This window comes from Xenopus laevis, chromosome 7S, assembly GCF_017654675.1.
Source record: "Xenopus laevis strain J_2021 chromosome 7S, Xenopus_laevis_v10.1, whole genome shotgun sequence".
In the NCBI taxonomy this organism is placed as follows: domain Eukaryota; kingdom Metazoa; phylum Chordata; class Amphibia; order Anura; family Pipidae; genus Xenopus; species Xenopus laevis.
In genome coordinates, this window is record NC_054384.1 from 24306091 (window position 1) to 24332614 (window position 26524).

The 26524-nt window shown below is 37.7% G+C and overlaps 1 protein-coding gene across 1 annotated transcript in view; it reads right to left on the bottom strand.

The window, feature by feature from the left end:
• tnks2.S (tankyrase, TRF1-interacting ankyrin-related ADP-ribose polymerase 2 S homeolog) overlaps positions 1-26524 on the bottom strand; it is a 44839-nt gene that overhangs the window by 11942 nt on the left and 6373 nt on the right. The window contains exons 3-19 of the mRNA XM_018227499.2: positions 22121-22216; positions 21562-21598; positions 20537-20612; positions 19586-19680; positions 17829-17895; positions 17457-17643; positions 15471-15592; positions 14379-14470; positions 14212-14290; positions 12929-13100; positions 12503-12582; positions 7134-7279; positions 5123-5288; positions 3749-3968; positions 2828-2937; positions 2551-2739; positions 1725-1977 (exon numbers count right to left, since the gene is read on the bottom strand). Coding sequence (XP_018082988.1) covers positions 1725-1977; positions 2551-2739; positions 2828-2937; positions 3749-3968; positions 5123-5288; positions 7134-7279; positions 12503-12582; positions 12929-13100; positions 14212-14290; positions 14379-14470; positions 15471-15592; positions 17457-17643; positions 17829-17895; positions 19586-19680; positions 20537-20612; positions 21562-21598; positions 22121-22216 — 2187 coding nt within the window. The remainder of the gene's footprint in view (positions 1-1724; positions 1978-2550; positions 2740-2827; positions 2938-3748; positions 3969-5122; positions 5289-7133; positions 7280-12502; positions 12583-12928; positions 13101-14211; positions 14291-14378; positions 14471-15470; positions 15593-17456; positions 17644-17828; positions 17896-19585; positions 19681-20536; positions 20613-21561; positions 21599-22120; positions 22217-26524) is intronic.

A 26524-nucleotide genomic window follows, 5' to 3' on the forward strand; every position in this document is an offset into this window, starting at 1 on the left:
GTTATATACACATGGTGTAAAATTTTATACTGAATCAACTTATCTTTAAGAGAGACAAGGCCGGTGTACACATTATCTATTGCCTCCTCCCAGTCCTCCTGTGTAAGACCAGTAATTTTATTAGTCCACCATTCTTGAGTAATCAGGAAGGGTTTAGGTCCAGCTAGTAGTAGCCGGTGGTATAGCCGGGACACCAATTTGGAAGGGCTAGGGTCATGGAGGGTTTCTTCTATGGCCAGGGAGGACTGTCGGGGGGCAAGGGTACCAAATTGGGAGTAAAAAGCATGTCGAAGCTGAAGGTATTGAAATAACAAAAGTGGCGTCGGGTGGGTCTTACGCTGAAGAGCACAATATGTGGGAAACACCTGGGGATCAAGAAGATCTTTTAAGCACTTTATGTCCCTGCTAGGCCAAAATATGAAATCCGGGAGGTACCTGAAGTGAGGTAAGTATGAGTTACCCCACAAAGGTAAGTGTGGGGACAGCAGCGGAGGAGCATGGCCCAAAGTTTTAAGGGCTACCTGCCAAGCTTTGTGAGGGGTGGTCAAAGTAGTGGGCAGGGGACTGTAATCCCTAAGAGAACGGTATGGAAAATGTCGGAGACCTTCCCATGAGGCTACAAGGAGAGCCTGTAACTGCGAGTTTGGGTTGTACGGGTCTGGGTGAAAGCACCAGTGTAGGTAATAAAGTTGTGAAGCCAGATAATATAGATAGAAATTGGGGAGAGCCAGGCCCCCCTCCTCACACGGGGCACATAACCGGGTCCAAGCAATTCTGGGTGTTTTATTATTCCAAAGGAAGGGGATCATGATCTGGTTAAGGCGCTTGAAGTAGTGTTTAGGGAGATATATGGGCGCATTATGGAGCAAATAGAGGATTTTGGGAAGATAAATCATTTTAATAAGATTGACTCTACCCCACAGAGATAAAGGTAACTTCGTCCAACGGTTCAGCGTGGTGGTCAGATTGGTAAGGAGGGGGTCCAAGTTGAGGGAGACATACTTGGAAACATCTGCCTGGATTGTCACGCCAAGGTATTGGAACTGAGTGGCCCACTCTAGGGGGGTCTCGGCTGTCAAAGGTCGAGGCTGGTCAGGGTCAATGGGGAATAGAACAGACTTATCCCAATTCACCCGCAAACCAGAGAAAGAGCCAAATCGGTTGACCAGGTCTAAAAGGGCGGTAAGGGAGTCATTAGGGTCGGCCAGGTAAATGAGAAGATCATCAGCAAATAGAGAGATTTTTTCTTGTATAGTGCCGAAGGTTAAGCCTTTTATCCGAGGGGACTGTCTGATCAATATCGCCAGAGGTTCAATCGCAAGGGCAAATAGGGCTGGGGAAAGGGGGCAACCCTGTCTCGTACCTCTCGTCAATGTAAAAGGGGGCGATATAAGGCCATTGACTAACTCGCGCCGTGGGATTCCTGTAAAGGAGCTTAATCCAAGTAGAAATGATCTTTTAAACTAAAGAAACAAGTGCTCTCCGGCTACCTCTTTTTGTATTAGTAACCTTGGCATTCCAACACGGGGATTGCAGCACGTAGAGAAGCACACCCATACGGATGGATACATAAAGGACCCTTTTTATAGTTGGATATCAATCATTATTAAGAATGATGTAAAACTGGAGCCAAATGGATAACGTAATCTTTCATTTAGAAGATTATAAAGCTGCAGTAAATACACTCCAGATAATTTACAAAATGATTACATTTCATAAAGTACCTTCGTCTTTCTTATCCAATCCAGATGCTCCTTCAGCTCCTCCACTACTAACAGAGGTGGTTTCAGAGAAACTGGAAGCCAAGTTATCCAAGCTACTTGCAGCAGAGAGAGTGGGCGAGCTCAATGGCACAGAAGAAAGGGCTGCTATGGCAGTTGTAGAAGGTTGAGGAACATTTAAAAGTTGTGGTTTATAGAACGTTGGCAAAGCAGCTGGAGGCATGGCAGCCGTTAGAAGAGCACGCACGTCATCGGCCTAATCACAGAGAAAGGAAAATTTATTTAATAAGGGTTATTACACAAATATTAAACATTTTAGCACGAGGTATAGTTTTCCTTTAAGCCGCCGCAGAGATCACCTGACGAGAAAAACTACAGCTCTAACTGTAACAGGAAGAAGTGTGGAAGCAAAAGACAGAACTCTATCTGTTAATTGGCTCATGTGACCATTCATGTATGGTTTGTTTGTGTGCACCGTGAATCATAGGATCCCAGGGGGCGGCCCTTATTTTTTTAAATTGACAATTTTCTATTTAGGATTACCCAATGGCACATACTACTAAAAAAGTATATTATTATGAAAATTGATTATTTACATGAAGCAGGGTTTCACATATGAGCTGTTTTATGCAATTTATTTCTATAGACCTACATTGTTCGAGGGGTATATTTTCCTTTAAAGCAATGTTAAAAACTAGGGGTGCCACTTCCATGAGTCAAGGTAAGAAACTTGCAAGCTCTGCAAGTAACCATGGGCTGCAAAAACCACCGCTGGTAATACTTAATTATTTTGTAGTTGAAAAAAAAAAAAATTCGGTCATCAACTTACTGTTACCAAGTCTAATGGAGCTTGCCCTTCTTGGTTTTTCAAAGCAGGATCCGCTCCATGTGCCAGGAGCAGAGCGCAAAGCTGCGTTCTTCCTTTCTGAGCTGCTTCATGCAAGGGCGTAAAAGCCCATTTGTCATTGGCATTGACACACGCATTATATTTAATGAGCAAAGCAGCCACGTCCACATGCTGCAAAACAAAATGAGCTTTGTGGGTTACTTCTGAATTATCAATGAGCAGTTTTAGACAAATACACTCCAAGTAACAAACTGCTTACCCCGTAGGATGCTGCATTATGCAAAGGGATAAGGCCTCCCTTATCTGCTGCATTAACATCAGCGCCGTGTTGTAAGAGGTACTCTGCAACTTCCAAGTTATTGTAACCAGCTTTGAATAAAACACAGGTATGTCAGAAATTCAGGAGTCACATTGCAGTGCAAAGAAGTGAGTGCATCTATGCATTGTAATTTAAAGAAAAACAAAGCACATTAAGATAATGCAAGTCACCTCAGGAACCTTCCTACCACCTCCTGAACATCACAAATGACTCCCAATACTGCCCCATAGGTCTATACATGTTAAAGGGGACCTGTCACCCAGACATAAAAAGCTGTATAAAATAAGTCCTTTTCAAATTGAACACGAAACTCAAATTCTTTGTTTTATTAAAAACATCCATACCTATTATAAATGCATTTAAAAATCCGCGATCCGACCCCCGTTCCCATTCGTTAGGATCTGATCATTGGGCCCTAGGGCCCACGATCGGATCAGCCCGATATTGCCCACCTCAAGGTGGGCATATCGGAGAGAGATCCGCTCGTTTGGCGACATCGCCAAACGAGCAGATCTGTCGGTGTATGGCCACCTTAAGTTAAGTTTATTTGCTTGACTAACATCATAAAATAGGATTTGAAATTATTTCTTAAGGTGACAGGTCCCCTTTAATAAAATACAGAGCGGTTCTTGTCAGCTAAGTCAAACCCTGATCAGCTTCATGTGTGTGGTCCTGGCCAGCAGAGAGCTGGAAAACGAACATCAAATGCTTAGAGGTTGTGGGCACCAACCCTACTGTACTACATGTTTGGTGCAGTCTGGGAATGCGGAGGGATAAATGGGTTTTGATCTCTTTAAATTAATATTAAGTAACAGCTACCTCAAAATAAACTCGCTGCACACCACTGCAGAGCACACCAACCTGCTAAATGAAGTGGTGTAGAATGTCTTCCCTGTGTATCTCTACAATTGACATTTTCAGGGGTACATAATTTTTTAACCCGGGATACACAGCCTTTCTTAGCAGCATCTAACAATGCAGCATCTCCTCGGAGAAGATCTTGAATGTCAGTATCTCCATCTTTCACCAAGTCCAAGGGGGTGTTTCCATCTCTGTTTTTCTTTGTTGAATCCGCTCCATGCTGTTAATCACAAAAAAAAAAAAAAAAAAAATTACAATGTAAAAATATACTCTTTTCAGTAGTTTCAATTTGATAAGCACTTGCTGTTATTTTGATTTCAATAACACACCGCAGCAATGGCAACCACAAAGTTTTTTTAAAACATTGTTAGTGTGGATTAGAATCTATTATCTGGCATGTGGAACACAATGGAGTACATAATCATAACTTATTTTACCTTCTGATCAATATACACAGACTTTTAGTCAATCTGGAAAAACACTGCGCTTGGATGTAGTAATCATTTTACTGGGGATCCACCCAATCCTCTATTTGGGATTCGGCAGAATTCCGAATCCTTTGTGAAAGATTCGACTGAATAGCTAACCAAATCCAAACCCTTTTTTGCATATGCAAATTAGTAACGGGAAAGGAAAAAGTGGAAAAAAAATTATTTTACTTCCAAGTGATTTCCCTTCCTGCCACTAATTTACATAGGCAAATTAGGGTTTGGTTCGGCAAAAGGATTTGGCCGAATCCAAATACTGCTGAAAAACGCCAAATCCTGGCTGAATCCCGAACTCGTGCATCATTACATTTTAGCCAGATTAAGACATTTTGTTTGGTCCTAGCTGATATCGCTGCCTCCCATGATATTACGGTACTTGAATAGAGAAGAATAGAGTTGTGAATCTTTAAAACATGGTGGTGTAACAGTTAGTACTAATACTTTGCAGTGCTAGGGGCTTGACTCGATTCCAGCCTGGGCACTCTCTGCCCAGGGAGTTTGTTCTCCCTCATGTCGGCAAGGATTTCCTAAGGGAGGTCAATTGGTTTCTGATAAAACAGACCATAGTGTATGGGAAGATGATATGGACCTAGATTGTAAGCTCCACTAAGGCAGGACTGATGTGAATAAAGTAAATTATATGTAAAGAGCTGTGGAACAAAAGGTGGCACAATATAAAAAGAATCAAATATTACAATGACTTGTAATTTAGAAACCTCGTAATGCCAATGCGTGGATTGGTTCTTTTAACCACCATCAGGAGTAAGATTCTACAGAGCAAATGATATATATTTATGCTGAAATAGTCGTGCAAAGCAGTTGACATACTTCATAACATTCAGAACAGACATTCCGCTTACATAAAAGAATAAAACAATATACATACCAGCAAAAGGAGTTTACAAATCTCATATTTGCCTTTTGCTGCAGCTTCGTGTAACGGGGTGAATTTCCATAAATCTGCAACGTTGATTACTGCTCCATGTTTGACAAGAAGCTCTGTAACCTCATAGTGACCGTAGGAACAAGCATTGTGTAAAGCAACTAACCCGCTGGGAAGGAAATCATTTACAAATTAGTCTCCTTTTCAGCAAAATAACAAAAATGCCATGTGGTCAATCGCTTAATTTATAACATTCCTATCTTCTGTTCCCAGTCTGTACCTTGTAATTATTAAAAACATAGATAGGTATGGGATCTATTATCTAGCATAATGGAGAACAATGCCTTAATTCTACTACAAGAAAGTGGTTTTGCCATCAACATGGTTTAGTTAACATCAAGTACAAGGAAAGGTTATTACTACAGAATAAAGCAAACTGGACAGAAATGAAGAACTATGTTTAAATGGCAATGCCATATTTTGGAATGTTTTAGATTATGGATACCTGCACTGTAAATCCCACACAGACATGTTACCCCCCCCAAAAACAAAAACCTTAAAGTAAACCTCACAAATTTAACCTAACAAATACTAGAACTAATCATCTTTCCACCTAAACCTGGTCCTACTCCCCCATTTACTAGCTCTATTAATGGTAAGCTCATTAACCCTGTCAACTCAGCTCGATGTCTGGGGGTAATCTTTTACTCCTCTTCTCTCTTTCTCGGATCATATTAACAACACAGTCAAAAAGGGTACAGGCCCCTCCCCTTCTAAAGTCCTTAACATGGCTCCACATAAAACAAAGAATAACTTACAAAATACCTCTTCATAACCTTCAAAGCCCTTCATTCCTCTGCACCTAACTACATGTCATATATGTTCCTGGCTGAAATCTCCGCTCCTCTCAGAGCAACCACTTGGTTGCACCCCTCACTACTGCTGCTGTTTCCCGCATCAAACCCTTCTGTCTTGCTGCTCCTTATATTTGGAATGCCATTCCTGAATGTCTCCAGAGAAAATCCTCCCTCAATGCCTTCAGATCTAAACTCGAAGATTACCTCTTGGAGCATAACCTGGGAACTTGCACTTATTTGGTCACCCACTGTAAACTACAACACTTAATATTAGGGATGCACTGAATCCACTATTTTGGGTTCAGACGACCCCCGAATTCTTCGCAAAAGATTCGGCCGAACCGAATCCTTATTTGCACATACAAATGCATAGGGGTGGGAAGGGGAAAACATTTTCTACTTCCTTGTTTTGTGACAAAAAGTTACGTGATTTTCCTCCCCGCCCCTAATTTGCATCTGCAAATTAGATTGGTTCGGCCGGGCAGAAGGATTCAGCTGAATTCTGCTAAAAAAGGCCGAATCCTGAAGTAAAAAAGGTTTTCCCCCTTCCTATCCCTAATTTGCATATGCAAATTAGGATTCGTTTTGGTATTTGGCCGAATCTTTCGCGAAGGATTCGGGGGGTTCAGCCGAATCAAAATAGTGGATTCGGTGCATCCCTACTTTATATTTATGTGTATTGTATTTTTATACTTATTTGAACTTATTATTGTAATGACCCCCTGTTTCTTCAACTAATTTATTGTTCTGCTGTACAGTGCTTTGCCATCAAGGAGCACTATACAAATAAAACTGTACATACATACAAAGTATGGGAATATATAATTTTTCTTATTATCGAAGTACTATTATCAATTAATATCATAGTCATAGTCATATGAATAGTATCACAAGGCATGAAATCACATACTAAAGCCGAGATCAATTTTATATATGGAAAGATGGGTCATGACGGTTTCCTGATCCAAAGCTTATTTCTATTGTTATTTGAAAATGAATATGCATTTAATACACATACATTTTCTAAGAGATTTTGCAAATGCAGCCCCTTCATGGACCCCTACTGTTTATAAACTTCCTCTGCATTTACTTAGCTTGCAATAAAAAAAATACATGGTTGAGAAGGGGAGTAATGGGAGAGCATTGAGCCTGTTTACCCTTTATCCTTTGCGTGCACGTCCGCTCCATGCTGCAACAGATATTCCACTACTGCCACTCGATTATATCCAGCTGCAAAGTGGAGGGGCGTAGACTGACGCCCTTCTACATCTCTACAATTAACGGACTGTGACGTGCAAAGTTTCTGGAAGAAAGGCAAAAATGAATTTGATTAAAAGTAAACACTAGGGGGCACAAGCTGGTAAAAATCCAACTGCAATCTAATTCAATACAGAAGTTTTTGTTCTCTCTTTTAAAAACTGTGAACTGTTAGGTACAGCTGAAGCACATGATAAAAGGAAGTATATAATAAAAAGGTCAATAAACGCACAACAAAATATAATTAACAGGCAAAGAGAAAGCTGCCCTTAGACACACAAAAGTATGAATCCTTGTCCTCCAAGAGTTTTTTCAGTTTGTGCCACCGGTTATAAAGAGGAATAGATGCCGGTGCTTCATTCTGATAATTACTTATAGCAATGCAAAGCAGCGCATTGACAAATAAGAGAACTTGAGCCTGTGTTGATGATATATCCAAGGGGGCTTGGATATAAACTGACATAATCGACAGTTTTCAGATCTTCAGTCGAAAAACTTTTTATTGGTGCCGTGTCCCAATAATACGCCAAAAATAAATAAATAAAAAATTGGGGTTCATTTAGAATGAAGACAAACAGGTGCTAAGAGCGGAATAGTGAAGATAAATTTGATTATTTCAGAACAATGCAAAATATTTAATTGATTGTATTTAGAAAGTGTCTTACGAGGAATCTAATATTAAATTTTCATTTTTAAAGAATCAAAGCATTAACTTCTAGTATTGCGTTCCTGAATGCAGCTTGGTTTAAAGCAATACAATATGCCATATTTTAGGATATTCACTAATGGAGGAGGGTGGGCGCTTGGGTTGGCACAGTTACCACTGGGAAAGCAAGATACAGAGAACTGCCAAAATGAGGCGCAAGGAATGAAAACTATTAAAATGGACTGCTCAAGTAAAGCAAACACCTGAGAAAGCTCAAGAAACAAAGAAATAGTCAGTGCTCAGTCTAACCTACACTGTAAAGTTGGCCCGCTGCTAGGGAGACCCATATCGGTCCAAATTATAGTCCTAGGTTTGGTTGTGTTCACAATCCCCTGCCGGCTTTCACTTGTATCCCTCAAGTCCACAAAATAATACCTAAAAAAGAAGCCAGCGCCACAGGCACCGGGAAAAACAAACAAATATAGGGCAGTAACGTTTTATAAATGACCCCCTTAATTCTGTGCACAGGTTATATTATAGCTTCACCGTGCTAGGTGTAACTCCTTCTTATCCACCACCACAATTATATATAGCCTTTTGGGGAAGAGGGGTTGCTTCTTGCCTCGTGGGCCTTATAGGTGGATACTCACAAACATATAGTTCAAATAGGCGTAAAAAAACTCTTTGTTGTCCCAGCGCGTATCTTTAAAAGCTGTGAAGTAGATGCAGCAGCGAAATAGTGTAATATTGCCTTTAATATATTTAAAAATGTAACATTAAAAATGCACTCACATGGCATCCCGCAATAATAGCATGTATAGCATAACGTCCTAGAGAGGCTTTCTCTCCACGCCTATCCACAGTCGGAAGTCCTGCTGCCAGAGCGCTCGTGGCTTTAGGGTCCCTTGCGGTATGTCGGCGGGTCTCTCTCCTATGGCGTGCTATTCCGTGCTCCGTGCCTTACGCGTTTCGTCTATCACTTCGTCAGAGGCTTGGACGCTGCATCTACTTCCTGTTGCTTTATACCTTCCATTACCTTAGTAACAGTCCATATGATCCGTCTGTCAATCATTACTTGAACTCCCCTCCTCCCCCATGATTCTCCTCCTACTCCACTTGTCTTGTATCAGATCGCTACTTCCTAGCTCCAAAACATTTTACAACAGTCCGATCGTTGACATTGTATCTTTCACAAATATTGACACATTGCTTCCTGCGATAATATCATTATGTCACTTCATTTTTATGACTAACAATTCCTAAACTTCAATGTTAAAAACCATTAATAAGTTTTAAAAAATATATAAAAAGGATTTAAAATTGTAACTGTATAATAAGAACATATAAAAGGTTATGTATCGAAGGGAGATGGATACAAATTTAAAAACATTGTATAACAACTTACAAAAAAGCCCTCAGATTTATATCTACATTCAACCCATTAGGTACTGAGGATTCCATGCTATATATCCACCTACTTTCTGTTCTCAACGTTTTCTTTATCAGATCACCCCCTCTCCAATTCTTTCTTACTTGCTCTATCCCCCAAAATTTTAACCCCTGTGGGTTTTGGTTATGTTTCAGTTTGAAATGTTTGGAAACGTTATGAGAAATTACTCCTTTTTCTATATTACGCACATGCTCTCGAATTCGATCCCGCAGGGGTCTGTTGGTCTTTCCAACATATTGTAGCCCACAGGGGCATTCTAGGCAGTAAATAACGTTTTGTGTTGTGCATTTAATACATTGTCTAATTTGATATTCCTCCCCTGTTGTGTTTGACTTAAATGTTTTCCCTTTAACACCATATTTGCATGCTTTACACAGGGCGCACGGGAAGAACCCTTCCCACGTGGTATCAATCTTTTTCTCTCTAGTACCTTCCAACCACAAATACTAGAGAGAAAAAGATTGATACCACGTGGGAAGGGTTCTTCCCGTGCGCCCTGTGTAAAGCATGCAAATATGGTGTTAAAGGGAAAACATTTAAGTCAAACACAACAGGGGAGGAATATCAAATTAGACAATGTATTAAATGCACAACACAAAACGTTATTTACTGCCTAGAATGCCCCTGTGGGCTACAATATGTTGGAAAGACCAACAGACCCCTGCGGGATCGAATTCGAGAGCATGTGCGTAATATAGAAAAAGGAGTAATTTCTCATAACGTTTCCAAACATTTCAAACTGAAACATAACCAAAACCCACAGGGGTTAAAATTTTGGGGATAGAGCAAGTAAGAAAGAATTGGAGAGGGGGTGATCTGATAAAGAAAACGTTGAGAACAGAAAGTAGGTGGATATATAGCATGGAATCCTCAGTACCTAATGGGTTGAATGTAGATATAAATCTGAGGGCTTTTTTGTAAGTTGTTATACAATGTTTTTAAATTTGTATCCATCTCCCTTCGATACATAACCTTTTATATGTTCTTATTATACAGTTACAATTTTAAATCCTTTTTATATATTTTTTAAAACTTATTAATGGTTTTTAACATTGAAGTTTAGGAATTGTTAGTCATAAAAATGAAGTGACATAATGATATTATCGCAGGAAGCAATGTGTCAATATTTGTGAAAGATACAATGTCAACGATCGGACTGTTGTAAAATGTTTTGGAGCTAGGAAGTAGCGATCTGATACAAGACAAGTGGAGTAGGAGGAGAATCATGGGGGAGGAGGGGAGTTCAAGTAATGATTGACAGACGGATCATATGGACTGTTACTAAGGTAATGGAAGGTATAAAGCAACAGGAAGTAGATGCAGCGTCCAAGCCTCTGACGAAGTGATAGACGAAACGCGTAAGGCACGGAGCACGGAATAGCACGCCATAGGAGAGAGACCCGCCGACATACCGCAAGGGACCCTAAAGCCACGAGCGCTCTGGCAGCAGGACTTCCGACTGTGGATAGGCGTGGAGAGAAAGCCTCTCTAGGACGTTATGCTATACATGCTATTATTGCGGGATGCCATGTGAGTGCATTTTTAATGTTACATTTTTAAATATATTAAAGGCAATATTACACTATTTCGCTGCTGCATCTACTTCACAGCTTTTAAAGATACGCGCTGGGACAACAAAGAGTTTTTTTACGCCTATTTGAACTATATGTTTGTGAGTATCCACCTATAAGGCCCACGAGGCAAGAAGCAACCCCTCTTCCCCAAAAGGCTATATATAATTGTGGTGGTGGATAAGAAGGAGTTACACCTAGCACGGTGAAGCTATAATATAACCTGTGCACAGAATTAAGGGGGTCATTTATAAAACGTTACTGCCCTATATTTGTTTGTTTTTCCCGGTGCCTAGGGAGACCCATATGCCAGCACTAGTAGCTACTCAAAGCTAAAGAATGATTTAGACCAAATGCTGAAGATTTATTGTTTTGGGTACAAAATGTAGCCTAATATTGCTTCTAGCTGCCATTCATTGTTTAGAATAGCTGCTGCCATATTAGCTTGGTGTGATATTGCTTCCTGCCTGAGTCTCTCCCTGCTCACTTATAGCTCTGGGCTCAGATTACAACAGAGAAGGGGGGGGGGGGGAGAGGAGCAAAGCTGAAGGCAGGAAGTCTGATACAGAAGCCCATGTGTACACAATAGAAGGAAAAGAGAATAAAAGGAAAGAAATGTTGTGTTTCTTTTGACAGAGGACTCGGAGCAGCACTACTTTGAGGGTTTACTGGTATATTTAGGTGGACCTTTCTGATAAGGCTTACTCCGTTTTATAACCTTTCCTTTTCCTTTAAGGGATATTTGCTGGGAGATTTGTTATTTTAAATGAAGAGCAGACTGTGTATACAAATAGGCAGGTTAGGCCAATCAGGGGCCTTGATATGGCATTTCTGCTTAAATATTTTGGCAAAATTTGGTACTATCACCTCAATGATTCTAACAATTATTTATAAAGTTTGAAACTGTGCACTGCCATTTTCTTCCACCTGAATAAGCTCCATGTATATTAAAAGTGGCAGATGGGGGTCATATGCCTAATGATAAAACTGTGGTTATTCTCTTTACTGCTGAACATTATCAAAAGTATTTTATGTAATCTAAAAATTAGATGTATACACTCTTATGAAAGAGCTGCTTATGCTTCCAATAAGGATTTATGATATTTTAGTTTGGATCAAGGTACTGTTTTATTATTACAGAGAAAAAGGAATCACTTTAAAAATCTTGGATTATTTGAATAAAATTGAGTTTATGGGAGATGGCCTTTATGTAATTCGGAGCTTTCTGGATAACGGGTTTTCTAGATAATGGATTGTAAACCTATACTTTTTATGTACTTATTATGTTAGGTCATGCCCCTAATATACCGGACAACAGGAGGGCTATAGAAGGTTAAGTTGTGACCAGTCATTCTCAGAATAATAGAAGATTAGGTATGGCAAACTGTACAAATTTAAAGAAGCTAGGAAACAAAGCAATGTAAAAACTATTTTATATAGTCATTAATATATTTCTTAGGTTTTTATGACAGCAAAATGTTCCTGCACAAGAGGAGGCATATGACAAACCAATCATTTGGCATAAACAAAAAAAGGGACAGCCTTTTCTGCAACATCATATCCATACTATACAATTTCAAGGTGCACCCAACAGACACTCACCTTTACAACGTCTAGATCTCCAGCTTTTGCTGCTTCCAGTAGTTGACTATCTGCATCACTGTTACTGAACGGTAATCCTTCTACACAAGAGGAAATTAATAGAAAATCTGTTAGAAATTTTTCCAGGGCTGGGTTTACTATGTGTGCAATATTCTATAGCATGGAAGTCATGATTATAATAAACACCTAGAGAATTTTAACACAGACCTTGCGTAGAAAATATGGGCCAAAGGGCAATATTAGAGCCCATCATAACATGTCTAACCACAAGTATTTCATTACTAAGTCTCGTAGTTTCCAACATTTCAATACATTTTCCTGATTGCACGTGTCTGTTGCTTTTGAGACTGATTATACTTCAGGCAGCTTAGATATCTCAGCAACTTTGTCGAAATTATAGAGATTGTGAATATGGAATATATATACCCTGAAGAAGTTGCTGCACACTTTCATTTCCCATCTGAAGAGCAGTAAAACCTTGCAAAGATACAATGGATGGGTCACACCCTGAGTTTAGTAGAAGTCGGCAGGTTTGCAGATGGCCACAATGTGCTGCACGATGGAGACTGGTCTGACCTAGGTTATCCAATGCATTGACCTGGCAGAAGAATATATAAACCCAGAAATTAGATATGCTACAGTGTTAAAACATATCCTGCAAAACCATAAAGGTCCCATATTCACAAAAAAACAAAAAAAAAAACAAAAAAAAAAATTAGTTTACCCTCTCCTAATTGAGAGGTTATCCTTTACATAAATACAGTAGGACCCTGTTTTTTTGTACTCAAATTATATCCGGAAATTATTTTATCTTCACGGTCCGTCGATGGTGAGCCGAATTCTTTCAATCCCGCATTTATGTTTTTCAGGGTCTTTTTAAATATATATTTTTTGGGTACATACTGTAGCTATAGAATTCTGTCATGATATAAAACGGTTTTAGTTAAGAAATATGGGAGTCACTGAGCACTGTTTTAAAACAGATTCAGGTATGGGATCTATTATCCAGAATGCTTGGAACCTGGGGTTTTCCGGATAACGGATCTTTCCATAATTTGGATTTTCAAACCATAAGTCTACAAGAAAATCATATAAACATTAAATAAACCCAAAAGGCTGGTTCTGCTTCCAATAAGGATTAATTATATCTTAGTTTGTATCAAATACAAGGTACGGTTTTATTTTTACAGAGAAATCAGAAAGAAAATGTGCATTATTTGGATAAAATGGAGTCTATGGGAGATGGTCTTTCCATAATCCAGAGCTTTCTGGATAACAGATCTCATACGTGCATACACTTTTTACATAATAAAACATTTTCTTGGATCAATAACCAAGTTACCACAGACAACATCAACCCTACGTAGGAACTTTCATGCCAGTAAACTGAACTAAACATCAACTGTGAAAAAAAAAATTCATGGTTAAAAATACTATTATTCTATAGTTATCCTACAATGCATTGAAAATGGCTGAATAAAAATTTTGAGCCAGACTGCTGCGGTTCTCTTACAAATGAATTTATGGCATTTTACATATGCATGGGAACACAGGAATCTAAACAAGGAAAGATTTCAGAACATTCTCATCTGAACTAAAAATAGCAATGTGCGACTCCAAGAGATGTGGAAATAAAAGTAAAATAGCCTTTACAGTGATTCCATGATTCAAGAACTTAAAGAAGCAGGAAATAAAAGATAAAATCATACCTTGGCTTCGTGTTTAATCAACAACTCTACAATATCATTATGAGCCTTGTCCGAAGCGATATGGAGAGGTGTCAAAAAGCTTTATAGAGCAAAAAGAAATAAATTAATTAAAGTATAACAACAAATTACAGATCTCTGAGGGTGATGCTGAAAGAATTTAGACTTACTCTTTGGTCTTCTCATTGACATTTGCTCCTTTCCTAAAGAGAAGTTCACATACTTGCTTCCTCTTTGGATAGGGCGATGAAGCAGCACAGTGCTAGAAATTGAAGACCATATAAAATCTACAGATGACCAACATTTTCACTTCTACAAAAATCTACAAAGATACATCGGAATTCTTAAACAACTAATTAAGCTTTGTGTTTTTTCTGGTCTAAACTTTTAGCGCTGATTTACTAGGATTGGTGCTACTCTGCACTAGTGCAGTTGCCAACAGTAACCAGTAAGACTTTCATCGTCTTCATTTCCGAACTAGTAGATTGGTTGATATGGACAACTGCACTTGGCCAATATGTCTGCCTTTCAAAATGCTCATATTTGTTCAGCCTTTATTATATGCATAATTATAATGCAATTTGGAATGCAAACTCCTAACTAATCAAAGAACAAAAATAAATGTACTTGTAGGAATATAAAATACTTTAAAAATTCTACAGGACTTTTAAGGAGCTTAAATATTTTAGCAATAACTCATTTTCATGAGAACGCGGATGACAGACATTTTCCCTAGTGAATTGCATAGCTGGAAGAAAGGGCAGACACATGACCTATGCATAGTTGGAAGAACAGGGGAAAAACCCCAGATCACTGAAAAATTTTCTTCAGCAACATTGCTATCAGTTCTACAGGCTAGCTGGGCCCTGTTAATGTTTCTGTGGCTCACACAAGCAGTAGATGGGCAAAAAATATTTAGGGCTCCTCTCCTCGGTATTTACCCCACAACAACATCTCCTGCTTCAGTTTTTACTTCAGTTGTTACCAAATAGAATTAAAGATGCCAGATAACTGGAACAATGTAAAGAAGGGAGGGGGAGATCATGTAAGTGGACATGAATGCAACAAGAGTAGAAACCTAGCTTATGTCAAATATCTGTGTGTTCAATACAATGACCATCAGTCATAGATGCCCTGTACTTATCAAAGCAAGCAATAACACAACGGGCAAAGATTTCCAGTTATAAAACCAGGCATGCACATGCTCAAGAATATGCAGCATATAAGCACGTGACATGAACATAAAAACCATTGTTCCTCACCAAAGCAGTGTCATGAGTCTGGGGATGCTTGAAATTCACAATCTCCAAGGAGAGATGCTTTTTAATGCGTGTTAGATCTGCTTCTCTGGCAGCCTGCAGCAATGAATGGCCTTTGAATTCATCTGAATATTAAAAAAAGGGGCAAACAACAACACAATTGGTTTGTATTAATTATAAAGTCAATTTGAGCTATAAGGAAATACTGACGTAATATTTTTTTTCCTCTGGTGACAACAGAACAGTTGTCAAGCCTGTGTCACATTATATATACAAACAGGTTTAAATACTTAACATTCAAAAAAAGTGATACTGTGACATTTTTGAATGTTAAGTATTTAAACCTGTTTGTATCACTTGCACAGAATCCTTGATAAAGATCCCAATGTGGATCGAAATGTTGGAATGCACAGTGGAATTGAAACGTTAGAATGCACAGTGGAATAAATATACACTAAAAAGAGAAACTGGTGTGAGGATCTCCTTGACAAGTATACTTTTTAGATCAAGCACCCAGCATATACGTTCTAGATTGGAGTCCTGATAAACACCTATACATACTATATACATACATACATATACACAGATAGATATATATATATATATATATATATATATATATATATATATATATATATATATATATATATATATATATATATATATCACATTTGCATTATCTGCAAAATTAAGCAGCAATGTGCAAAACAGATTATGATGACTGCTAATGTGTTCTGATGTATATGTAGGGACCAATGGGACCAATTAGTAACCCCGCTATGGCTATAAATTCTTCCTCATTCCCTAGTTGCTGAGAGAAAGCACAAGTATCTAGTTTTGCTTATTAGCATAGCTATGACTTTGGCACATAGGCTTAAGATCACTTTCTGCCACACTTTTTATAGTATTAGGTAATGGTTTGGTCCTTCCTCTTTGGCCTTCAGTTGCCGACCCAGCTGGATGGGTTCCAGGAAACCTGGGATCAACAAGGTCCAGTAAAGTGTTATGTTATAACACTTTTTTAGGAAGGTGATATAGATAGATCTATCTAGCAAGAGCAGCCTTTGCTCCAAGTAGGAGAGATAGGGAGCAGCTCTCCCCTAGGTAAGTGAAAAGATGCAGTACTGAAGAGGGAATTGGGCTATATTTTCTCACTGATCCATGGACTACATGAGGCATGAAAAACCCTAGAAGGTGAAACTTCCAAGCTGTCTGACTCCACATGGTATCATTGTGTCGTCAATGGCTTGACAGTACTGACATTATTTCTACACTGTTTTGTGTTTTGGATTATTTCTACACTGTTGCAAGGATTTGTGAGTATATGAGCCCTTTTAGAGCTTTAGTAAAATAAAGCGTGTGGCTATATGTTATCTGCAACAACCTCTTGGGACCTTTATACCTTCATAGTCATATTTTTTTTTTAACAGGTTAAGTAAGATGCAGTACAACTACACCTCCCCATCATTCCTTCCTAATTATTTCCAATGCAGTATAAAAACAAAACAAAAAGCAGACCACCAATGCCTTTCTAAACATCTTATCACCTTAGAAACTAGCTGAAACTAATGTTCCTTCTCCTTGTAACCCCCAATTGCTGAATGTAGACCGAAAGAAAGCCAGAAAGTAAGTTCTAGGCTTCCAGGACATGTCCTATCCCATTCCAATGAAGCTGCAGCATCTCCTGTGAGGTACCTCTACATGCTACTTTGTTCATACTTGGGCACTGCAAAATGGGGAGCACTCTCTTTTACTGGATACAATGTGACTATTTCTGACAGAATATAGCTGTCTATGTATTTTGAGGAAATGCTGGGAGATATGGAATTTCAAGAAGAGCAAGTCTGATCGCCTTGATGAATGAGAAACCATAAAATATAGTTATAATATACATAGCAAGGAATGACAGTGGTAGTTTTTGCCATATAATGGATATTTGGTTTCTGAATAATAAATCCTATATCACAGTTTTCAAAAGACAGTACTCACATGATAATCTCTCTTTTAGCTGAGGAGTTGGTGCCAAATCAATAGCACTTTTATTGTGGCAGTTTAGCATAGTGGGATCAGCCCCATAGCTCAGTAAGAGAGAGCACACCTCAACCCGATTCTTAGAGGCCGCCTCGTGCAGGGAAGTGAATTGCCACAGATCCATTGCATTCACAGATGCACCATGCTAAGAGAAAGATCAGTGTTTTGACAGAGGTTAGCCAATTCTGACTGCTTTATCACACAATAAGGTTACAAAATACATTATAAATTACATGTATGCATGAATTCTCATCTGTTCCAATCAACATCTAATTTATCCATATGCAGTAAATCTGCCGCTATATATTTAAAAACATATAAAACACAAACCTTTACAAGAAGTTCGGTAACCTCATAATGACCATAGGAACAGGCATTGTGAAGTGGCACCAAATCTCTGCAATGACAAATAAAACATAAACATAATCATGACCTATATATTTATTATTACATGGTATATGCAGGGTTACTTAGCAACAACAAAACAGAAAGCACAAACACATGCTACATGTGCCAGGAGCAAATACTGCATTTGTTTCAAACATATGAGCCCTGACCCAGTAAGAATAAAATAAATATATGAATCCCTGGGGGAATAGAACATTTGTACTGTAGCCACATTGGAGACAGTCTTTGTCAGGAGCAGTATACAGACAAAACAGGGTGGGTCTGTTGGTTTGTCTGTATACTTCTCCTGACGAAGATCCCTGTGGGGGATCAAAACGTTGAGGCTAAATAAAACGTTTTTTGTTACATAAACCCTGTGAGTGGCAGAAGCTTTCATATATATATATATATATATATATATATATATATATATATATATATATATATATATATATATATATATATATATATATATATATATATATATATATATATATATATATATATATATATATATATATATATATATACACACACACACGTTCAATGAACTACACTTATTTTCTTTCATTCAAGACCTATGCGTGCAGACCATTTGTTGATTTGTTGAGATATATATATATATATATATATATATATATATATATATATATATATATATATATATATATATATATATATATATATATATATATATATATATTTATATATTTGGCGGATTTGTCTATGGGCACCTTTACTTTTCAAGATCATTTGTCTCCTAAAGGGGTGGTTCACCTTTGAGAACTTTGAGTATGATGTACAGAATTATATTCTGAGACAACTTGCAATTGGTTTTCATCTTTTATTATTCAAAGTTTGAGTTATTTAGCCGTTTATTCAGCAACTCTTCAATCTGTATTTTAAGCAATCTGGTTGCTAGTGTGTAAATTGCCCTAGCAACCATGCATTGATTTGAATAAGAGACTGGAATATGAATAGGAGAGGGGACTGACTAAATAACAACACATTTGCTTTTTAGAAGGGGTCAGCAACGCCCATTTAAAAGCTGCAAAGAGTCAGAAGAAAAAGGCAAATAACTATAAAAAATAAATAATGAAAACCAAATAAAAAGATGCTTAGTATTGGCCATTCTATAACATACTAAAAGTTACCTTAAAGGTGAACCACCTCTTTAAGGGAAGACACTCATCAAATTTATTCTAAAGGATTCGTTATTCGTCTGAAATCAAATGATTGTATTTTATTGGGATGCTGATTACAAGCCGGGGCCGTACACCCATCAGGATAGAAAGACTACATTGTTTTAGCAATAAAAATACTTCTTTACAATATTGTGCATTATTTGAGCTTATTTCAAATAATATTTATTTGGCAGTATCAGAAAAGTGAAATAAAATGAGGCCAGAAAGCTACAAACAGCAGTGAATGTACAACGATCCATATGCCAGCCAGACAGCCTGAGAGAAAACAGCTGCTTAGGCAGAACTAAAATTGCAAGCTGAGCCAAAAAATATTTTAACAGAAACACAAGCAAAAAAACAAAAATGGAAACATTCTTTAATACATATTAGATAACAACAAAGAAAAAAATGACAAAAGGAAGGTATAGCAGGTGTAATATACTAATGTAAGGGTTTTAAAATACAACAAAGTTGTGTCACTGCCCATCTCCTAATATAAAACAATGGTTTCCATACCCTTTATCCTTTGCGTGTACATCGGCCCCATGCTGAAGCAAAAGTTGGACAATTTTGACACGATTATAGCCAGCAGCTAAGTGCAGTGGTGTAGACTGAAGGGAAAAAGAAAGGAATGGGAAAACTAGAACAGCATGTTTGCAAAACATATGAACTGTACAACGGTCAGAATTTGTTGACATTAAGCAAAGTGCTTTCAATAACCGTTATCTGCACTTATTGTCTATTGAAGGGCAACGTCATGAGCCATCCAAGTACATCCCCTGAAACTTCTCTCCAATACTCTTTTTTGAGAAATGAAAATTAACAAAGGTTGAGTCTTCAAAATAATGCCTGCAAGAACTCTTGGAGGTTGTACTCCAGCTTAAAGGAGAAGGAAAGGTTAAAACCAAGTAAGCCTTATCAGAAAGGTCCATCTAAATATACCAGTAAACCCCCAAAGTAGTGCTGCTCTGAGTCCCCTGTCAAAAGAAACACTGCATTTCTTTCCTTCTATTGTGTACACATGGGCTTCTGTATTAGACTTCCTGCCTTCAGCTTAAACTTCATTGCCCTGGGCAAGAGCATGCTCAGTTTGCTCCTCTCCCCCACCCCTCCCTTCTCTACTGTAATCTGAGCCCAGAGCAGGGAGAGACTCAGGCAGGAAGTGATGTCACACCATGTTAATACTGCAGCTCCTATCCTAAACAAACAGAGAGTTTCTAGAGCTTTTTACTCAGGTATGGGAAAATATTGTACAGAATAAATATAGCATTCTAGCTTGCACTATTGCAGCTAATCTATTGGCAATAAAATGCCTCCGTAGCTTTCCTTCTCCTTTAATGTTACAACAAATTTGTTCCAGAGTTTATTGTGGACATTAGGTGCCCTTTAAATAAATAGGAATTACACATGGCTGCGATAGACACTTTAAAGCAATAACAACATTGGGATTAACAGTATGAAACATACCTTTCTTCCATCACTGGCATGACAGTTGACATTTAATGGTGTTAACAAAGCCATCATTTTCTCTTCATTACCACTCCTAAGAGATAAAAAAACAATTTCACAGAAAAATATGAGTGCTGGAGTATATATTTTCTTATTTACTTTTATTGTATGTTGAGCACACTATAAATTAAAAGTACCCTTTTTTAATAGATATAAGGACTCCACTGCTAAAGGTGCAAAGTGTAAAAATCCATGCCTTCCCTCACCTGCTTTCCTGTAATAACTGTCACCAATGCCTGACCAAAACTTTGTGCTTGGTTCTAGAGGTGTGAAGATTTGAGGGCAGATTTACTGAAGGGTGAAGTGGCCGTCGCTAGCGAAAATCCAACAGAAATCTCATCCGCAGGGACATTGCCAATTTACTAACAGGCAGAGACCACAATTTGCTTGCGAAAGAGACCTTCGCTAGCGAAGTTTTGCGCCCTATCGCCAGGCGAATTTTCGCTCAGGCGAACGATCATTACGTCGCAAATTCGTGCAAATTTTACCAAACGTTACCCCTTTCACTAGTTTCCTTCGCCAGCTTAGACCAAGTGAACTGATAAAAGCTACATCCTCCTCAATCTTATGTCAGTGACATCATATCCTGTATGCCGGAAACTCATAAAAGTTGTAAAATCGCTAATGTTTTTTAATTTTTTTAAAGTGGGACAATTTTTTAAAGTGTTAACATTATATTTTCCCAACCATTTGAGGGGCATGCCAAATTTGTTTTAGGGTGGGCTCATGTTTAGGGCATTAGAGGATCTCTTGTGTCTTTATTTTGCTTCATAGGACATTTGTAATAATAATTGGCCACTTCAAGTATTTGCACCAACATCTGTAATAAAGATGTTCATATATGTACCCACCCTATTCAAATTAACCTAAGTGTAAAAGTATTTTAGTCACACAAAAGGCCCACATTTTGCTTTCATGATCAAAATATTTATATAAAGGTTTGTTTTCTACTACTCTATTAGGACACTGCCTTTTATACATACCTGGCACTTTCCAGCAACTCATCCTTCTTGTATTCACCTACAAACAAATGGAAAAACCGTTCAGTTGTCTCATACCTAGATCGTCAATAACGGCTATTTTTGATTCAAATCAAGCATAAATATGCTAAGCCATCATACCCACATACAGGCAATCCCTGTCATAAAAGTGGCATCTATTGTTGGCGGGATAAAGTGGCAGTTACAAAAGGTATCTTCTTGATGATCAATGCAGATATATACAAAAGATAAAAAGGGAGTTGGGAGAGCCACCAATTCTACTGTGCTTCTCGAGTTTATTTTTTTTAAAACACAGAATGGAGGTAACATGTAAACTTTATGTCACTGCTGAAATACTACTATTTCCATAAGGCATGTTATATATTAAAAGTAAGTTGCTACTTTAAAAGCTCAGTCAATGATAACCAAAACTCCAAAGAATTAAGAGGGGTTCCCAAATGAGTGTGTGTGTGTGTGTGTGTTCAATTATTTGCCTGCTTCTTTCTATTAATCTGCAATGTTTAATTTTTTTCTGAAGAACTGTAAAACACACACCGCTTACCTGTGAGCACTGCTTTTGCGGAGGGGTCTGATAAATCCAATGCTGTCCTACTGTCAGTATTTCTAATGGTGGGGTCTGCTCCATGCTGAAAAAGAACTTTAAGAACAGGCAAATAATTCAATAAGTATATTACCAACGTAAATGTTACTGCACTGCATTCAGCATTATGTTATTGATCAGACCCAAACAAAAGGTGCTCTCATATTAAATGGACAAGGTATAGGCACATGAAACATATGTGTGTGTATGTATATATATATATATCATTAAGTGTCCACTCTACCCTTATAGGGAATGAGAGAAAGGGAGTCATGGCATTATTCAAACCATTCAACATATGAACCAAACATTTAGGCATGCAGGATTCTATTGGAATGTGCAACACATATCACATATATCTATCCCTTATTAACTCATTTGACCATTTTACTGGGGTTCACTACTTAGCAGATTGGAGCATGCACTCACTACATGAAGTGCATTTTAATATGAAAAAGGTTGATGCACTGTAACTGTATAATAAGATCCATCTACGAGATAAAGAGAAGTGAAATAACACTACCTGTCCCAAGCCCTAAACTAGTATTTTCATTTAACTGTTTGTACGGAAACCAATGGACATATTACATTTTAAATTGTATTTTCTTGCTCTCGCCAGCACTTTTCTAAATCTGAAATTATGCTCTTCAATGGAATCTACCCAGACTATTAAAGGAGAATGAAAGTTTTCTTCCACTTGGTGGTGCCAAATGTTAGGCACCTCCAAGTGATTGTATACACTTACCTGAATATGTGTGTGTTTATCATAAACTGTCCTTATCTGATATTTCAGTTACCGTAGATATTTCAAGCAGGCATGCCTGCCATCCTACCCCGTCACTATTTCTAAACAAACATGAGCACAGTTGAGCCCAATAAAGGAGTATTCATAACATAACACACGAATCAGGCCCTTGTTAGATCCCTCAAAGGTGTTCCTTTAACCAAGGTGGCAAAATACAAGGCAACTAGGCATGCAAAGTATTACATATGTATTACAAGATGTAAGTTGAATAAGTAACCTTCTTATTTTGTGTATTTATTAACATCACCAAAATTTATATGGGATGTACAATGAGCTTTCAGAATCATATCATGTATTAAGTATGTTGGATGTTTGAAGTAATTTATATTTCTCGATCCAACAAGATCACCATTTTCTGTGACAAGACTAATAATTAATTTATTATTGTTTTTTTTGTAAATACTATGTTTATTTTGATCTAACAAAGGTATATATTTCATTCACTTTTGTATTTGGGAATATTAATATGGCTCCCACTATCCTCCAATCTACTTACCAATATGGCACCTAAGGGCAGAAACACAGTCAGATTTGGGGAGATTAGTCGTCTATGCGGAGGGCTCAGGGCGGTGCACCTGGGCCACTTCCCTAATTTGGCGAGTAATAACTTTACCTATTGGAGACCCCTGTTCAAGTTTCATTGTATGTAAAAGGGGTTGTTCACCTTCCAAAACTTTTTTTCAGTTGAGTTTTTAGATTGTTCATCTGAAAGACTTTTTTTCCCCCAATTGCTTTCTATTTTTTTTATTTATTGTTTTTCTAAATTTGTAAAGTTTAGGGGGTTATTTATCAATGTCCGAATTTATCTCAGTATCGGCTACTACAATCTCCGCTCTAACCCGCTCGGGTTTTTAACGCTTATTTATTATTAAATTTTCCCGAAAATTTGTTTTGTGGGAAAAGCTCGGATTTTCACGATTTTTCGTGAATTTTCCATGAAATCTCAGAATTTTTCGTAGGTTTCACCCAAAAGCTCCGAAAACATCGTGAAATTGCCCGAAACCCAAGTCACAACCAAAAATCAATGGGACTATTCCCATTAACTTTTATGCAACCACGACAGGTTTGAGATGCCGTGTTTTTATATTCGGGTTTTTTAGGCCGATTTTTTTTTTTTTTTGTAAAGTTTTTTAATTCCGAAAAATGTGTGATTTTTTTTTTTAAAGTCCGATTTTATAAAAAAAGACTAATTTTTCGGATTTCGGAGCTTAGTAAATAACCCCCTTAATGTTCCTGTCTCTGGTTTCAGTCTTGGCGGCTCTGTGATCCAGGAGCAGATTCTGAACAGCAACAATTTGATGCATTTAGTGGCTACATAAGTTGATACATTTCTCAGCAGTATCTTTGGAATATTGGCAACTATTGTATCAATTCTAACAGCTGCCTCTAATGAAGCTCGGGGATTATGCTCAGCAGGGACAAAGGGAACAAATGTACCAACTAAATGTATTCATTTATTGTTACTGATACTTTGTATTACTCATCTTTCTATTAATGCCTCTCCTATTCATATTCCAGTGTCTTATTCATATCAGCCCATGGTTGCTAGGGTAATTTGGACCCTAGCAACCAAACTGATCAATTACAAACTGCTGCTGGATAGAAAGCTAAATAACTCAGAAACCACAAATATTAAAAAATGAAAACAAACTGCAAATTGTCTCAGAATATCCCTCTGAAAAGGTGTTTGAAGGTGAACAACCCCTTTAAACAAAATAAAACAATTACAATCTATGACAAAGACAACATCCTAAACTGTGGTGTATTAAAAAATAAATACCCGTATGAATCAGGCATGCTTAATGTGGATTTTGTTAAGATAGAGGTTGACTAAAATAACTTGTTATATCATGAGTGAAAGTTAATCATATCCATTACCTTTCACGTATTTTGTAGCTTAGGTGCTAGATACTGAAAAGTCAATGAACTATTACATTACAACAAAGAATAATTAAATGAAGTCATACAATTCCAGCTTCAGTAGAGACAAGCAAAATAGCAGATCCCCTTAACATAAGAGGAAACACAGTAGAATAGTTAAATATTTGGGAGTAATTTGAGGCTCTATTAGACAAAAGGCAACGTCAAACTTTGTCTTCAAACAACCTCTTCTCTGCACATGCAGCAGCTGTGATCCTGAAAACCAAGTGTAAAGCACTGGGAGATATTAGCCATCTGGGAAAGGCACTGAAGTCTGAAGCCATCTTTTCAAACACAAAACGTGTGTGGAAATGATACCCTCTCTCTCAAGCAGGAAAAAACCTTGGGTAACTTGCTCCTGTTTGCAGCTTCCATGCAAGAATGTAATCAAGGACAACTTCTGATCAGAGGCAGGTAGGGCTTTCATAATACAGCTATGGGACCCGTTATCCAGAATGCTCGGTACCTGCGGTTTTCCGGATAACGGATCTTTAGGTAATTTGGGTCTTCATAACTTAAGGGGCACATTTATTATGCTGTGTAAAACAAAACTCGCAGAAAAACTGGTGTAAAAAAAAAAAAACAAAAAAAAAAAACAACATGGTGCGTGTCCTTTTACACCATGCAAATGCCAGATTTGCCACCGCTATTTTACACTGCTTCTGACAGAAGTCACTCTAAGAAAAAAACGAGAAAAAATATTACCCCGTTTTTTTTACACCATTTTTACACTGCGAAGCCTGGCAATGTGTGGTGTATTATCCTCATGTTTTTTTTACACATCAAAATAAATACACCCCTAAAGGTGGCCATAGACGTAACAATTACGATCTTTCCAAGAAAGATCGTTCGTTTCAACACACGTGTGTAGATGAATTGTCAGACATACAGGTAGAAACAATAGAATTCTACCAGTATCTGACTATTCAGCACTAACAATGGCGATTGAAAGGCACCCAATCAAAATTTTCCATCCAGCCCGATTGACGAGCCAACCAGTATCCAAGTCTTCTACAGATATCGGTCGGCTTTTTTCCCCACCGTACACGCACCGAATATCATACGAAAATTAGTTTTGTACGATATTATCCGTGCATCTATGGCCACCTTAAGCCTACTAGAAAATCATGGAAACATTAAATAAACCCAATAACCTTGTTTTGCTTCCAATGAGGATTAATAAAATCTTAGATTGGATCAAGTACAATGTACTGTTTTATTATTACAAAGAAAAAGGAAATCATTTTTAAAAATTGATATTACAGGTATGGGATCCGTTATCCAGAAACCTGTTATCCAGAAAGCTGCAAATTACGGAAAGTCTGTCTCCCATAGACTCCATTATATCCAAATAATCTGGATTTTTAAAAATCATTTCCTTTTTCTCTGTAATAATAAAACAGTACCTTTTACTTGATCCAATCTAAGATATAATTACTCCTTATTGAAAGCAAAACCAGCTTATTGGGTTTATTTATCGTTTACACGATTTTCTAGTAGACTTCAGGTGTATAGACCAAATTACAGAAAGATCCGTTATCTGGAAAAACCCAGGTCCCAAACATTCTGGATAATAGGTCCCATACCTGTATTTCGATAAAATGGAGTCTTTCAGCAATACAGAACTTTCTGGATAATGG